This window comes from Cucurbita moschata, unplaced genomic scaffold (genome assembly GCF_002738365.1).
Source record: "Cucurbita moschata cultivar Rifu unplaced genomic scaffold, Cmos_1.0 Cmo_Scf00040, whole genome shotgun sequence".
NCBI classification, from domain to species: domain Eukaryota; kingdom Viridiplantae; phylum Streptophyta; class Magnoliopsida; order Cucurbitales; family Cucurbitaceae; genus Cucurbita; species Cucurbita moschata.
Genome location: NW_019268556.1, coordinates 1,681,159 through 1,698,660, shown reverse-complemented (window position 1 = coordinate 1,698,660; position 17,502 = coordinate 1,681,159). Strand labels below are relative to the sequence as shown.

At 34.0% G+C, this 17,502-nt stretch overlaps 1 protein-coding gene across 2 annotated transcripts; it reads left to right on the top strand.

Annotated features, from left to right (window-relative positions):
• The first annotated feature begins 566 nt into the window (after positions 1 to 566).
• On the top strand, positions 567 to 1,261 carry LOC111432782. 2 transcript variants are annotated; one of them, XM_023069728.1, is made up of 2 exons: positions 567 to 905; positions 942 to 1,261. In XM_023069728.1, exons 1-2 carry the CDS (start codon positions 651 to 653, stop codon positions 1,044 to 1,046), a joined length of 360 nt encoding a protein of 119 aa, XP_022925496.1. In that variant the 5' UTR covers positions 567 to 650; the 3' UTR covers positions 1,047 to 1,261. The 2 variants fall into 2 exon arrangements, with proteins under 2 accessions (XP_022925496.1, XP_022925497.1); XM_023069729.1 differs by having other exon boundaries at positions 567 to 941; positions 978 to 1,261.
• The last annotated feature ends 16,241 nt before the right edge of the window (positions 1,262 to 17,502 follow it).

Sequence of the window (17,502 nt, the reverse complement as noted above, 5' to 3'; positions counted from 1 at the left end):
ATAATCTTATTCTTTCTCATAGTCTCAAACATTACCTCAAAACTACATAGTAGTGAAAATCTTACTCTTTATCATAATCTAAAAACTAAAAGATTGTTTCTCATCGTCTTTGAAAACCTCAAATGTGGTCTCAAAACTACAAAAAAAAATTATAATAACCTTCAAACATGATCTTATTAACTACAAATAGTTGACAACCTTATTTCTCATGTATGAATGAGACAAATAATCCAAACAAATACAATCCATCAAGAAAAAAATCTCTACCACATTATAGGATAATGTTGAGTTCTTAAAATAAAATAAAATATCAAATTATTACACATCAAACGTAGGAGAGACTATCAATGGTATGTTTTTGTTTAAAAATATAATTATCGTTAAAGTCACTCAAATTAAGGGAGGGAGAAATTAGAAATTAGAAATAAAAAATTAAATAGTCAAACCTTCTATATTTGGAATACTTCATGACCGGAAAATTTGGAAGCCTTTCTAAATTTTGTAGTTTTTTCTAAGTATAGTTTTCTCATCCAACTATATATAGAGCTTCACATCATCACTAAAATCCAAGCACTCACACCATAGTCATTGCTACTCTTCATCATTTGTGAAACGAGCTTGTAACCCTACAACTTAAAAGACAATCCACAATGGCAATGGGCAAAGGTTTCAAGCTCTTTCACACCCTTTTCTTGGTGGTTGCTTGGCAATATTGTGTGAAAGTGGGTGCCACTTATGGCGATGTCACTGGCGTCGTAAAGCTCGATCATCAATTTTCATTTCGTGCCTTTGGATCACATGACACACAAACCCCAGCGATTGCACCAATTGCAAGTAGCACAGAAGTCCTAGTGGCTTCACCGTTCGGAAGCATCGCTCAAACTCCGGAGGCTCTAACCCCGGAGGTTGCATCAGTTGGAAGCACTGCTCTAACCCCGGAGGTTGCATCAGTTGGAAGCACTGCTCTAACCCCAGAGGTTGCATCAGTTGGAAGCACTGCTCGAACCCCAACCATTACACCAATTGGAAGTACCACACAAGCATGAGAGTAGCATTGTTGCACATGGAGTTTTCTTTGTCTATTAACAAAGCAAAACCTAAGCCAAACTAAATCACTATGGTGTAGACAAATTCATTATTTCTATTTTTTTTCTTAAATGAAATGATTTTTCTACCCTTTTTCTCATATTTAATTTTCTATTTTAACTAAAGAATGATATTTTTTATATTTAATGAAATACGGATGAATGTTCCACATCGGCTAATAGAGAATGATTATGGGTTTATAATCAAAAAATATTCTCTCCATTGGTATGCGGCCTTTTGGGAAAGCCCAAAGCAAAGCCATGAGAGCTTATGCTCGGCCTTTTGGGAAAGCCCAAAGCAAAGCCATGAGAGCTTATGCTCGGCCTTTTGGGAAAGCCCAAAGCAAAGCCATGAGAGCTTATGCTCAGCCTTTTGGGAAAGCCCAAAGCAAAGCCATGAGAGCTTATGCTCAGCCTTTTGGGAAAGCCTAAAGCAAAGCCATGAGAGCTTATGCTTAGCCTTTTGGGACCATGAGAGCTTATGCTCAGCCTTTTGGGAAAGCCCAAAGCAAAGCCATGAGAGCTTATGCTCAGCCTTTTGGGAAAGCCCAAAGCAAAGCCATGAGAGCTTATGCTCAGCCTTTTGGGAAAGCCCAAAGCAAAGCCATGAGAGCTTATGCTTAGCCTTTTGGGACCATGAGAGCTTATGCTCAGCCTTTTGAGAAAGCCCAAAGCAAAGCCATGAGAGCTTATGCTCAAAATGGACAATATCATACTATTGTCCTCCTATTGTGTGGACAATATCAAGAGTTGTGTTCATTTCACATGATATGAAACCATACCCAATAAATTTATCGATGCATTAATACAAAATGTCTAACCTCATAAAATTATAAGAACTCTCTTCTTTTATGACACATCTTAGCATTGTTATTTTACAAATAGTGAAGGTACCGTATTTTCCAAAGCCCTCCTATTTTATGTTTAACAATTTTGGGCCTATGGTATCATTCATCTCTACAAATACTCTAATGAAAATTATTATCAATACTGTCATACTGTCCCATCAGATTACATTCATGGTTCAAGTAATAAATGCCCAATTTTCTTTTGAATTCCAATTCCAATATCATACCCATGTTTCATTAGCCCATACAGTCTATAAAAGAATATCTTTACTTAAAAAAATAAACCTTACACTAATAAATTGAGACTTATAATAATTATTCAAGAAAAAACATAAGTATTTCTTAAAACATTGATAAATTTTATCAATAAGCATGTTTACTAAAAATTCTTATAGATTTTACTTAGATAGCAATAGAGATTAGACATGAAATTCTTAGAGTCCAGAGAAGGTTCATGATAATCTAATAGGATAAGGATGCAATGAGAGCTTACTAAATACTTTTATACTCACCCATTTCTATCATTGGTCAGGGTTTCATGATTACTTTATCCCATGCAAATCGTTTGCCTGTCACTATTCAATATCCTTACGAAAAATTAATCGCATCGGAGCGTTTCTGCGGTCGAATCCATTTTGAATTTGATAAATGCATTGCTTGTGAAGTATGTGTTCGTGTATGTCCTAGATCTCTCCGTTGTTGATTGGAAATTGGAAACAAAGGCTTTCTTGCAAGAACTAATATTAATCAATATAAAAATAATATGGGGAAAGCCTCTTTCTTTCTCCGATTCAGGGTAAGATGTTTTGTGGGTAATTGTCTTTGTGGGCAAAAACTCGATAGACCGAAGGATGTTTTAGTGGTAATAGTCTTTGATGAGAAAAATTCCCCATACCGCTAAATTCCCCATACGCGAAAAACTCTCTATACCAAAAACTAGATACAGCAAGACTTAATACAGCTGTTTCCCTACTCGCACTGCACCTGCATAATGCAGTCACCGAAGGAAGGAAATGCCACTAAGCCTTCGGCATTGGCGCACAGTGGATGGTGCCCTAATCCACTGATCGTGCCTATGATGTAAAGTAAGTAAGCAAAAACCTTCACATCAGAGGGAAGACATCACAACCAGTGTCAGGCGTAAGGAGTAAGGGAAGAGCTTATTATATGTCTAAACGTCATACCTCAGTTTCGCTACCCCGCCCTGCATGAGGATAATGCAGTCACCGAAGGGAATGCCACTACGCCTTCGGCTTTGGCGCACAGTGGAGGGTGCCTCACTCTAAAAGGAGGATCCAGTCTCCGATGATCACACATCAAAACCATCAGAGTCGGAAGGTGTAAGGAGTATGGGATTCTTTGGTGTGAGTTAGATGTTATTGATAGTGAGAAGGGTGTGATATCATTGAGAGTGAAGGTTAAGAAATGCATTAAGTCTTTTTTAAGGAGTATACTGTATAGTACTTTTATACGTCTAAAGGAGAGTCTTTTGAGAGGGGTCCTTTTTTAAGGAGTATACTGTATAGCACTTCTTTTATACGTCTGAAGGGGCTAGTTTTGAGGAGGGTACTTTTAAAAGGAGTATACAGTCTAGTCGATTTGTACCCGATAAGAAGTATACAGTATAGTCTATTTATACGTCTGAAGGGGTCTTGTGGGGGGTACTTTTTGGAAATTGGAAACAAAGGGGCTCCGTTTTTCTGACCTTCATATTTTGTTTGAAATTGTATATTAAATTTCAATTTGTTTTGAATTGTAGTGTTGTTAATTATTATTATGTTTTTGAAAACAATATCAGTTATTTATAAATATTTAAAATGTTTTAAGTTAGGTAATTATCTTTTTACTTATTTATTCATTTATTTTATAATTATTCTTTAAGTAATTTTCTCTACGGAATTCCAAATTACAAGTTTGTATTTGTTTTATAATTGAATTATTAAAATGATATTTATTGTTATATTCTAGAATTTTAAATAAACTGATTTAATAATGTCTTCAAAGTATCCTGGACTTTTAAATTAAGTTATTTCATTGAAATCGATATGAAAAAAGAAAAACATATAGACAAATCATATACATATTGGGCTCGGGTTCTATGGAGAGGTATAGTAACAGTATGTCGTTCAGATCCAAAAACACGTTTTCAATAGATCTTGTCGATGTAATCTTTGGCTTTTCTATCAATATCAAGTCATACAAGTCACTAATAAGTTTTGTCGTCATCGCTCGGTCCAACCAAACCTGATCTCGACATTTCATCCCAACAATCTTTGAGATCATTTATAAGGGTGTGAAAACCTTTACCTAAAAGATTCGTTTTAAAAACGTTGAGAGGAAGTCTGAAAGGGAAAGCCCAAATAGGAGAATATCTGCTAGCGGTGGGCCTAGGTCGTTAACAAATGGTATCAGAGCCAGACACTGGACTATGTGCCAGCGAGGAGGCTGTTTCCCGGGGGAAACACGGGGGCAGTGTGCCAGTAAGGACGCTGGCTCCGAAGGGGGATGGATTTGGTGGGGATTCCACATCGATGGGGGAAAGGAATGAGTGCCAACGAAGACACTGAGCTCCGAAGGGGGATAGATTGTGAGAATCCCACTTTGGTTGGAGGGAAGAACGAAACACGCTTTATAAGGGTGTGGAAACCTTTCCCTAACAAACGCGTTTTAAAAACCTTGAGGGGAAGCCCGAAAAGAAAAACCCAAATACAACAATATATGCTAACAGCAGGACTTATGCCGTTTCTATTTCTTCTCCATTTGAAAAAAGTTAAATATTGAGAAAAGGACAACTCCCTGGGGAGCAAAGAATCTTAGGATTCAAAGCTATGAGAAACATAAAAGTTAGTGTGTAGGCTAATTATTCAAACACTTTTTATTTCCTCCATTGCTTCAAGAAAATTGTCGACTAAAAGAATCCTTTGCAAAGACTTCAAATTAAAATGGAATGGGATAATTTAACCCTCTCATGAACAACGCATAAACATCAAAATAAAATTATAACCATTATAATGTCCATTTTTTAATCTAATAACATGTTTAAAAAAAGTATTAAAACCACTTATTAATTATCTCATACTCTCCACAATCCAACACCTCCCCTCAAACCAAGTACCGCCTCCACTTAATCGAGGCTGACAATACTTTTTTTGATATGGCTAAATTTAAGGCACGACTCTAATACCATGTTAGATGAACATAACTCTCCACAATGGTATGATATTGTCCACTTTGAGATAAACTTTGATGGTTTTGCTTTGAGATTTCTTAAAAGGCCTCTCACCAATAGAAATAGTATTATTTGATTATAAACTCATGATCATCCCTAAATTAGCCGACGTGAGACTTTCATCCAACCGAAAGAACTAGGTATTTTGCAAAAAAACCCGTTGAATCTAGCTCGTGGAAGACAAAACACAGGTGAACATGTGTCGACAAAGGAGGGCTTGAACACATCCGAAAGGAGAAGGGACACACACAGCATTGGGGAAGGAAACAAGTTAGATTGGGGTGGTAGACACTTAGTAACCAAGGAAATTGAGGAAAATTTCACGCACTCCAGGGTTGGAACGCACACTGCAGGGGTTGGAGTGGTCAGTCAGCGAATGCTACATGTCGCATCAAGTAATGCTCGACAGGATATGGCACATGAGAGCATATTTTTGCTTAGGTGACTAGAATATGCATTTTTAGGACTACAGACAGGGAATTTAGATGACAATGCAATATATGATTTAGAAAATTATCAAAATGAATTTAAGATGTATGCGGATTATAATGCTTGCTATTGTGCTAGAAAGGAGGAAGGCATATCGTGATCTATGTTCTGGGTGATTGATGTAGTTATCTTCATGTTGAGCTTTCATAAATGTTTAGATAATATATTACGTGTTTTAGGTGATTGATAAGATTGTCTTCTTAACAAGCATTTATGAATGTTCTAAGTTAAGAATAGGAGGTTAGATCTATGAAATTTTAATGTTGACCAAGGACAATACATTTCTAGTAGACCAAACACCCTAGGGTTGTAAGCGACGATTAGTGGTCGAGATTACAAAGCTCCCAAAAAGTTAGATTAGCCCCAAAACTAATCTCAAATGACTTGAAAATGTTAGTTTAAGATTTAAACCACCAAGACGCGCTAAGAACAAAGCAAACCTCCACGGCACCCATTGAATTTAAAGAGAGATTACAAGGTTGATAAAAGCGTGAACATTATCACTAGAGCCCGATTGCCTCCTATTTCTCTCCAGTACCACAATAGCACTATTTGGTCACCTAGGTCAGACTCAGTAGTACCGCTTCCAAGTAGTAGATATGTAGAAACACTTGTTGTTGAACTTGACTAAGGTCAAACAGGATGACCCATCGTGGTGACTTAAATAGTTATTATTGTTTAGAGAGGGGTCGAGAGCCTAGGCTTATTGTCCTTAGTACGTGGAATGAAAGTATAAATTTTATTTTAAACATCTATATTGATGATCTTTTATTTAATGGGATGATGAAAAATTGTTGAAGGAAATTAAATGTTCCATAAAGAAATAGTTTGATATGGCTAATTTAGGTCATATGAGATTTTTCCTTTGAATAGAGGTAATACAAAGATCCTATGATATTTTTATATGCCAAAGAACTATAATATTGCTGTTTTAAATCAATTTAACAAACAGAATTACCATTCTATTTGTAATCTCATTATTCTAGGACAGAAAATTAGCAAATATGAAAATGGTGCAAGAGTGGATGTAACTTTGTATAAATAAATAGTGGGAAGTCTGATGTATCTCACCTCTAACTCGTTCTAATTTCATTTTATTGTAAATTTGATTAGTCATGTTATGGCATTTCCAAAACAAACCTTTTGTAGCCGCTACTTTTGTAGCCGCTAAAAGGGTTTTAAAATACTTGAAAGGTACCATAAATTAGGGTGAATTTTATAGAAAGGGAGGAGTTAGTGATTTAATAGGATTAACTAATAGTAATTATGAGACATGGAAGATAACAACAATACTTCAAGCTGTGTATTTATGATTGTTAGGTTTTGATAGAAGAATAACTAAGTCAGAAACATAAACAATTGGAGTTATAATATCATTGAATACTCAATTTGACTTCTATAGCTTTACAAATAATCCGAAATAGAAACTAACCACACTTCCAGTAAAATAGTTAAATTAAATACCTAAAAATATTCTAACTATCCAAAAAAAAATTTAGTTAACTATTTTTTAAATAATCAAATTCTTGTAACAATCCCTCACTTGAATTTATTTTCTTTCTCAAGAATTAGTTAAGTTAGAAAAACTCTGCCACCAAGTTCTTCATGAACTCCTGAAATGCTATTAATTTTAGAGATTTTGTCAACAAATTAGCCAGTTGATTTGGGGTACCACAAAATAATAAATTAACGGTTCCTTCTTTTGTAAGATCTCTAAGAAAGTGAAATCTAATTCTTATGTGTCCGAAACATCCATGTAGAACTTGATTTTTGGATAGCTTAATAGTTGAAGTATTATCACACATTAGCTTTGTTCCTTCTATTTAAGAGTGACAAATCTCTTTGAGTATCCTCCTCATCCAAATAGATTGACATGCACAGGTACTAGCAGCAACAAACTTAGCTTCTGTGGTTGATAAGGTGACTATAGGCTGCTTATGAGAAGACCAAGCTACTGCTCCTCCACTCATCATAAACACATAGCCTTTTTATAGCCTGAAGTACTCTCGCTATCTTTCATGTCTCCGGCATAGTCACTGTCAATAAGTCTAATTAAATCACTAATTTCTCCCTTTCTATAAAATACACCATAATATACCGTACCTTTCAAGTACCTTAAAACTCTTTTAGTTGCTGCAAAATGTTGTTGTGTTGGACATGCCATAAAACGACTAATCAAACTTTCAACAAATATGAGATCAGGATGAGTAGATGTGAGATACATCAAATTTTTCACTATTTGTTTATACAAAGTTACATCTACTTTTGCACAACTTTCATCTTTATCAATTTTCTATCATGGAACAATGGGATTACAAACAGAATTCTAATTCTCTATGCTAAATCGATTTAAAACTTCAGCTGCATATGCTAAATCGATTACATCTACTTTTGGTTGTTCAATGAAAATATCTTCTTTTAACTCGCCATATAAAAAAGTGATTTGACATATAATATAGTTTCTAACCTTTTTGGGCTGCAAAAACAATGATCATTCTCACCGTATCCATTCTAGCCACAGGTGCGTACAATTCCATATAATCAATTTCATGCTCTTGTGTGTAGCCTTTAACAATCAATCTTGCTTTGTATTTATCAACTTCTCCAGACTCATTTAACTTGGTCTTATAAATCTACTTCACTCCCATTTTCTTTGGTCCACCCGTTAGAAACACTAAGTTCCATATTTGATTTTTTTTCAATGGATTTGATTTCTTCATCCATAGCCCATCTCCATTTTGGGTATTTGATAGCTTCCTCAAAATTCACCAGATCTGAAATCATCAAGAATGTCATATTTTTTTCATCCTCTTCAGATAAGCCTTCACCAGAATTATAATCTGCTAACCATATAGGTGGATGTCGATTTTTCCCCTCCCTTATTGTCAAATCTGGTGCAACATCTATTGGAAAATTGTTTCCAGCAACTGCTTCAATTGTTTCAGCAATCGGTTCAGTCGTTCCTTCCGTGATTTCCTCTTCTTCGTTTTCAGCAACTAGTTCAATTGTTTCAGCAACCAGTTCTGTCGTTGCCTCCGTGATTTTTCCTTCTTCGGCTGTGTTCTAATCAATTTCAATATTTTACCCTAGTCCAATTTTGTTTCACAGTAAAAAAATTTCCAATCTCATTCACGATCTTCCTCAAAAGCTACATTACGACTTACTATAATTTTATTTGGATTAGACATTCTATAGCCTTTGGATTCGTTACTGACTCCAAATAAAACACATATTACACTTTTATCTTCAAGTTTGCTTCTCTTGGCATCTAGAATATGAACTGTCCCACACATCCAAAAACTCTGAAATAATCTACTGATGGTTTCACTCCGCTCCAAACCTCTTCTGGTGTCATGTCTTTTACTGCAAGAGTGGGTGATCGATTCAAAACGTGAATCGTCCACCTGATTGGTCCAGGCCAGAATTTTTTAGGCACTTTCTTCTCTGTCAGCATAGCTCTTACTAAGTTCATCACAATGCAATTTTTGCATTCGGCCACTCCATTTTGCTATGGGTTATAGGTTGTGGTCAATTGTCTCTTCACTCCATGCTGTTTGAAAACGCGCTGAATTTTGCAGAGTTAAATTCTTCTCCTCTATTTGTCCTTAAATATTTTATACCAATACACATTATTAATAGCGTAACAAACCCCATGCAAAGTTAACTTCACTGCACCCTTTCCATAACTTTCATACTTGTATTATTTCAAAGCTTGACAATGTTGGAAAAACTCTTTTCTAAGCTTGAAATACTTTCACTTGCACAAATATGATTTGAGCAACCAGAATCTAAGAACCAAACATCACTTCTTTTTGCTTCATGTCTTTCGTTATGAGCCATTAACAACATTTCATCTTCTTTATTCAGCTCTGTATAATTCAATTCCTTATTCATCTTTGGAAATTCATATTGAAAATGACCTAAGTCATCGACACCTATAATCCTCAACAGTTGCTTTCTTGAAAGTTGATCTTCCTCTTCCGCGTCCTCTGCTCCTGTAAGTTCCTCTTTATTTGTTACTTATTTCCGTTCGACCTTCGACTTTTAGAACTTGCTCATCTCTATTAATGCTCGATCTTCGAAATTTTTGTTCATGCACCACTAATGAACTTTGTAATTCATCCATGGACATGTTATTAGTATCCTTGGATTCCTCAATGGATACTACAACATAAGTAAATTTTTTCAGTCAGGGTACGCAGAATTTTTTCTACAATTTTCTTGTCTGGCATATCTTCTCCATTGCTTCTCATCTTGTTGGAGATTGCTTCTCATCTTGTTGGAGATTATCATCACTCTTACAAAATAATCTGTGATACTTTCATCCTTCTTCATCTCTAGGATCTCAAATTCTTTCCTTAATGCATTAAAAAGGGATTTCTTCACTTTTTGGTTTTCACCAAATTTTCGCTTCATTGAGTCTCAAACAATCTTGGCTATGCGACGATCCAAGATTTGTTCAAAGATAGTACGATCAATTTCCTAGAAGAGGTAATGCTTTACGTGGTGATATTTGAATCTAGCGTCATCAAGGTGGCCCTTTTGTGCCTCTCTCCATAGACCCTTTGCTCTGAGCAAATTTTCGATCAGCTCACTCTAATGTTCATAGTGACCATCGAAGTGAGGGATTTTCGTTATATTTTTATCTTCACTCATACTCTCTCTATTTGATCACTCAAAAATTGCTACTCTACAAAGCCTAGTGGTGGCTCTGATACCAATTATTAGGTTTTGACATAAGAATAACTAAGGGAGAAACCTACAAAATTGGAGTTTCAAGTGATAATATTATTAAATACTAAACTATATTTTTATATGTTTACAAATAACGAGAAATAGAAACTAACACTTTGGTAAAATATTTCAACTAAATACCTAAAAATACTCTAACTATCCAAAAGAAACTATCTGTATTTAATTATTCTTGACATAATCAAATTCTTATAACAATGGTGAGTGGACAAGCAATAGTTTGGTCTTCTCATACAAAGCCTATAGTCACTTTATTATCTACTGAAGCTAAGTTTGTTTGCTTCTTCCTGTGCATGTCAAGTTGTTTAGATGAGAATGATACTAAAAGAGATTGGTTATTCTCAAATAGAAGAACAAAACTAATATGTGATAATGCTTCAACCATTCAGTTATCCAAGAGCCCTGGTCTACATGGACATTTCAAGCACATAATGATAAGATTTCACTTTCCTAGAGATCTTACAAAATAAGGAGCTATTAATGTTTTGTTGTATACAAAATCAATTTGTTGATTTGTTGACAGCCTCTCAAATTAGAAGCATGTCAGAAGTTGCGTGAAGAACTTGGTATACAGAATATTTCTTACTTGTAAAAGAAAAGAAAAGTAGCTCTTTCCTGAACCTCGGCTTCTCTCTTGAACCGGAACCTATATGACCTGACCCTATTTACCTTATGAATGAAAGAAGGGCGAGTCAATTCCTTGCAGCAACTCCTTCATCTGTCGGTTTCACAATTTCATTTCCTGAACCTCTACAACTCGGTTTCACAATTCCATTTCCTTCTCCTCGTAAACTCGGTTTCACAATTCCAAGCAAGCAATTTGAATAGAGATTATGAATAGGCTCTCTTTGACAGTGAATCAATAGGAGAAGGTGAAGTAGCTAATTTCTTTCCTCTCTTGTAAAGGGAATATCGTATAAGTTAGTTCGTTCGCTCTCATTTCTTCTTCTTTCATCTTGACTTACAGTTCCGGAGAATGCCTCTTTCGTCTTTCCTTTCTCTTTTTCTTTCTTCTTTTCCTTTCTTTCTCGAGCTAATTCTTGAAAAATAATAATAATCTCAAGATAGGGATTCTTAGAAGAATTTGATATAGTTAGAAACCGTTAAATAAAGACCATTTCTTTTCTGATAATTAGAGTACTTTTATCTCTTTACGTTAACTATGGAGCTATCTTAGCTTTTTGTTTCTCTTTCCCTTATTATTTTGTAAGGCTAAAGAGTCCAAGTTCTTGTTTATGTTTTCCCCTTAGTCATTCTTGTGTTAAAACCTTACAAGATAAATTGAGTTGCTGGTAGACACGTGGGTCGCTCCCCTATAGGTTGATTGTATGATAATTCCTATAGAAGGGTCACTAGTTAACATGATAAAATGTGTTCAGATAGAGACATCATATATCCTATGAAATATGATGAAGTCGCGCTTTAATCCAAGATATTGGTCATTTACTATTTTGACTATACAAGCTTACTAAATATGAATATGAAAATGTTAGTTCACTCCAAGATGAGATATGTTGTCAAGTAGATCTGCAATACTAAAACTCAATGAATAACTTTCGGACTCCAATTGGGTCGGTGATATGCAAGAGAATCACTTGAAATTTCAAGGTCTTCCCAAAAGCTTAGATAACTATAGAACTAGACCTGAACTTCCTAGAGCCCATAGAAAAGTTCATGGTAACCTACTAGGAATTGGATGTAGTGAGGGCTAAAGTAGACTATTTACTGAGTATTTTTATATTCACCCTATTTTACATTTCTTTTTCAAGTGTTTGGTGACTACTTATCGAGATAGAGGAGCATTCAGGAGCTGTCCAGTCATAGAGGGGTCGTGGCGGGAAATCCTATCTGTGTATTTTGGGTTTGAGATTCTAGACATGATGAACTTCGAAAATCTAGTCATGACAGAGCCTACATTTAGTTGAAAGAATGATGAACTTGTACAATAAAATGATATAGAGCAAATAAGAGGGATCTAGAACCTAGCCCAACCTTTACCGATTAACATTTTTTTTATTGAGAATGAACACTTCATTCGTGAAGCCGAAGCGTTAGAATTTACTTTGAATTTATTTACAATTATAAAAAACTGAGGGTTAAGCAAACTTACATCAAAGAAATATGGACAAGATTCAGGTGGGTCTTTAATTTATTTGACCCAACTCCAACAATTGAATCTTCTCCAATATAGAATTCCTCCCAGCAAAATACTCTTATCCTTGGAGTTTCTATGATTGAGCCACCTAAAAAGGTGTTTGTTTTAGTATAGATAGTGACTTTTAATTCTTTTAAACTTTTCTTAGTCATCCTATTCTCTGGTCGTTCTCACTTGGATGTGGTCTTCCATTCATTCATTCATGTATCCTTCCTTTATTCAGGTGTCATAGCTCTAATTTCTTTTCTGGGTAGGGTTCAATGCATAGTACTTCTTTATGACAGTTCATGCATGTGCCCTTGAATTCACTAGGCAGGCTCGTATATGCAGCCCCTAGGCTTAACTACGAGCTAGTGCATGCTCCTTGTAATTTTTTCGTTATTAATAATTTATTCTTTCTATTATTTGTAAATTAATAAAATATATTATAAAAAAGAATTTCCCTCTAAAGAAACTTTGCTTTTAATAAAACTATTTCATTTACATTTTTTCAATCTAATAAACCCAATAATAATTTGATTTCTCAAAAATATATTTCCTTTAAATAAAGATAATAAATATTTTTCTTTCAATTTTTTAACATAAAACAAACCAATATTAATTTTATAGAAAGGATTCTTTTAGTCAACAATTTTCTTAAAGCAATGGAGGAAATAAAAAGTGTTTGAATAATTAGACTACACACTAACTTTTATGTTTCTCATAGCTTTGAATCCTAAGATTCTTTGTTCTTTAACGAGCTATAAAAGCTTCATCTTCATCCCTCCCTCTTCAAACCAACACTCACTTTTCCATTCATTTGCCCTAGATGGGAGGCAACAATAGATCGAAGAAAGCTAACTCATCTTTTTCCAATCTTTAACTTTGTCAAATTTAGAAGAAGTAGAAAGGAAGATCATTGTGACCACAGTGTCGGTTGGGACGATATGCCAAGATCGAGCAAGGTATGGCCAAGCGATGAGGACAAAATGCATCGTTGGGTTGCTAAACCTGGCATTGATAGAAAAGCTAAGGATTACATTGACAGGATCTATCGAAATCGTGTTTTTGAATCTGAGCGACAAACTGTTACTTTACCTACTTGTGGAACAAAACTTGATCTGTAAATAATTTGTCTATAGGTCGTTTTTTTATGCCTAGGCTGAATTCATTTTTTCATATGATGTAAGTTTATTAAAGTAATATATATTTCTATAATTTTAGAATTTATTGCGTTCAATGTTTACTTTCTCAACTAAAAGATCAACAGCAGGTTTTGATTTGTTTGAAACCAATGAATCTATTATGTTTTGAAGATGTTACTACATGAATGTATTTAGAAATTTAGAGTATTATGATATAATCATACTGTAATAGTAAAAAAAAAACTGCACAGTCACCCGAAAATTTCATGAGGTGTGATAACTCTTCAAAAGTAGAGTTATATCATATATATTTTTGTAGTTAATTTTGCACTCATACTCACCATTTTTTCATTAATTACTCCATTTATTCTAATTAGTATACATGAAATGGTCAATTATAGTTAAATATGAAAAGAATATCAATTTGGATAAATGGAACTTAATTGTATATTTATTGAGTTATTTGGTAAACACTCCAGAAAATTTATGGTGAACCATGATTCTATAGCAAATCTGGAAACAAATTGTTGATCCTGATACTGATACTAAAACGATTCGGAAAGCAAATTTTTGGAGATGACATGAAAATTTTAATCCAGATTAGCCGTCCAAGTGGGTTATTGACTACCCAATTAGAAATGTCATAGGTGGACAATTTATTCCTTTTTAACCCTAAATGGGAAGCAATGCACAATATAAAACGAAAATGAATACCGAAAAAGAGGAGAGCCACATTTGAGGAAGAAGAAAATTGGAGATTAGCAAAGCCTTTGCTTTCTGTGAACGACTGTGAAACTAGAGAAGAGGAAGAAAAAAACCCTAATCCAACCGCTGTTGACTGCAGTAGGAAAAGAAAACCAAGAAGGATAGATTAGGACAAAGAGGGAGACGTGAGAGCTCAAAAGAAGGAAACTTCCATTGAAGAACAACAACAGAGCTTGATAACTATCTATTTCGTTACTCTGTTCTCTTATTCTATCAATTTTATATGATTGAGATGTGGGTTCCTCCGTTTAATTAAGTTTGTATGGAGAGCTAAACTTATAGGGGAGGCGAGAGAGTTTTATATAGTTTAAGTATATTAACGGTATGACTTTAGTTTATTAAAGCTGTTTAATTAAGTTTGTATGGAGAGCTAAACTTTATAGGGGAGACGAGAGAGTTTTATATAATTTAAGTATATTAACAGTATGATTTTAGTTTATTAAAGAGTTGTTGTTAATGATTAATATATGTGTTTAATTAGCTACTTTACGTACATAGTTGTTCTCTTATTCAAGAGAACAGAGGGAGCAATGAAGTTCTCTTTAATACTCTAGTTTCATTGCAAGGATACTTAGAGGTAATAGAACGGTTATGAATAATTCTTCTCCTAGAGTCTTGTCAATAAAAATATAAAAAAAAATATTATTGAAGTAATCATTATGCATGACCGTGGCAAGTAGACTTGAGAATCTATTAAAGGAACTAACATCTACCACAAAGTTCAACCTCCTCGTTATTGTTGATTTTCTCATCATTTTCTGTTTTTCGATAGCAGTGGTCAGTTTGCGTTAATTTCGTTTAATTAATTTAAAATCACCAACACCATTTGAATGTTACCCAAAAACTCACTTAATTTCCAGCAACAAAACTAACGAAAAAGAAAGGTTCTATTTAAAATCGATAATTTACTTATTACTTTCTACTTGTGATAGTGTATACTTACACTTAAGTTTTGAATTTTACATCATCCACAAGCGATCAATGAGCATCATGATTACTTAAAAATCAATGGCTGTCCTAAAAATTTATTGCTTATCTTGGTTTGGGTACCATCTTGATTACTAAAAAATAAAGGGCTAATGAGAAGCTTATTTACTTACCTTATAGCACAGCTTGATCATGATACTTGACGATATTTAAGGCCCTAAAGTGAGAACAAGTCATATTAAATTTCTAACCTACCAGAATTATTAAGACACATAAATTTTGACATTAATCATTAGAGGTATTTTAGTCATTTACCACTTAAACTTGGTTGGAATCCCAAACATGATCTAATGACTCTAAAACATTATATAATTCTTAGACAGCATGAATTAAGGTCTTTTATAAATTTTTATAATATTTAGATGTCATTTGAGTCATGAACCGAAGGTAAATTATCATTATAAGCACTATGACTATTTTATACCGTTACTTGATTTATCTCCTTAACCTCATTCAATAGCCACAAAAATTTAAATATAGTGTTAACATATCATATTAAGCCTTCTATTAAATTTTCATGAGCTCATGAGCAACCGTGGTTATTTTAACCTTACTTAGTTCTCAAGTAAAATATATAGTTTAGATCTTTATCTCATCATTCTTGACGTACTTTAAATCTTACTCAATTTAAGGATCATATTAAAATCTTAATAAATTTAAGATTCATTTTTAAATCTAAGGTATTCCTACCAATATTTATTAAGGAAATTTTAGATTGACTATTTACCTCTTAAGTGATGTTTAGGGTCTTGGTTCTTGAACTTTCAGTATCTAAATTCCTCCAATTTTCTACAAACTAAAAAGAAGTTTATAAGAACCAATCTAAAATGATTTTAATTTAAAGAAAGTCAAGAGTTGTTCAATTGAATCGACCGCGTCATCTTCTTCTTCCTAAATAAAGAGAAGAAGATGCATAGCTCTTTGCTCCTTCACCTGAAACTCATCTTCCCCAACTTTCTGCGATGGTTTTTTTACCTTGATTTCTTCATGAAATTTAAAGATAACGTTGCAAGAAAAGAGTATAGACCAATTTCATACCTTTTACTGAACGGTAGCTCGAGTTATAAATTTTCAAAGTTTGCTGAAACTCTTTTCCCACATCGAAACTTACATAGAACCACTTCTTGTTGGATAGCTTATTTTAGACCTTTTTAGCCTCCAATTTCATCAACAAAGTTATTTCTTTCCTCCCCTAAAGCTAAAGAAATTATTTTGGAGGGATGAATTTGTGTGCGCATTAATTTTTGAGTCAAACATTTTAAGTCTATAAGTCAACTAAACGCATAAAGTTTCTTCTTTTGGGTAGCTCGATCTTGACTTCCTTGGGTCTCGATTCTCTCATGAAAAATATTCATCTTAGCCTTCTATAACTAATATAATGATCAATTTAAAATGAGAGGGACTGTAAAAGGAAAATTCAACTTTACCCTAAAAACTTACTCGAAATGATTTATTCGAACTCGTGATGTTCCTAAGCTCGTTGGCATGAGGTCTTCACAATTTTTTATTGGGATAGGTTAAACACTATGAATATGAGTGGAGACGTATATTTCAATTTCAAGCTTTTCCTTCAACTAATTAATGGCTGATGAATTGGGAGAACGTGTTTGGGATACTTTCAACACTTGTTTTCTTCACCATATTTGTGAGTAATATTTGTGAGTAATTTTATTTAGAATGTGTTCCTGAGGTAGTTGTTATAATGAGGCGGTGATCAATAGAAATTTTATACTTATAAATTTAAACATGTTACTAGATTAAAATCTAACATTATAATGATTTTAATCTTGTTTTTCATACTTATTTATTGTTCATGAGATAGTTAAATTACCCAACAAAATGTGTAGGAAGGGAGAAAAAGTAGGGGGAATTATTCGAAGTCTTTGGAAAGGATTCTTTTAGTCAACAAATTTGATAAACCGAGGAGGAAATAAAGTGTTTGAATAATTGGCCTACACACTAACCTTTGTGTTTCTTTGCTATTGGTTTCTCATAGCTTGAATCCATAGATTCTTTGTTCTCTCACGAGTTGTCCTTTAACGAGTGATGCCCTTTTAATTCACTATAA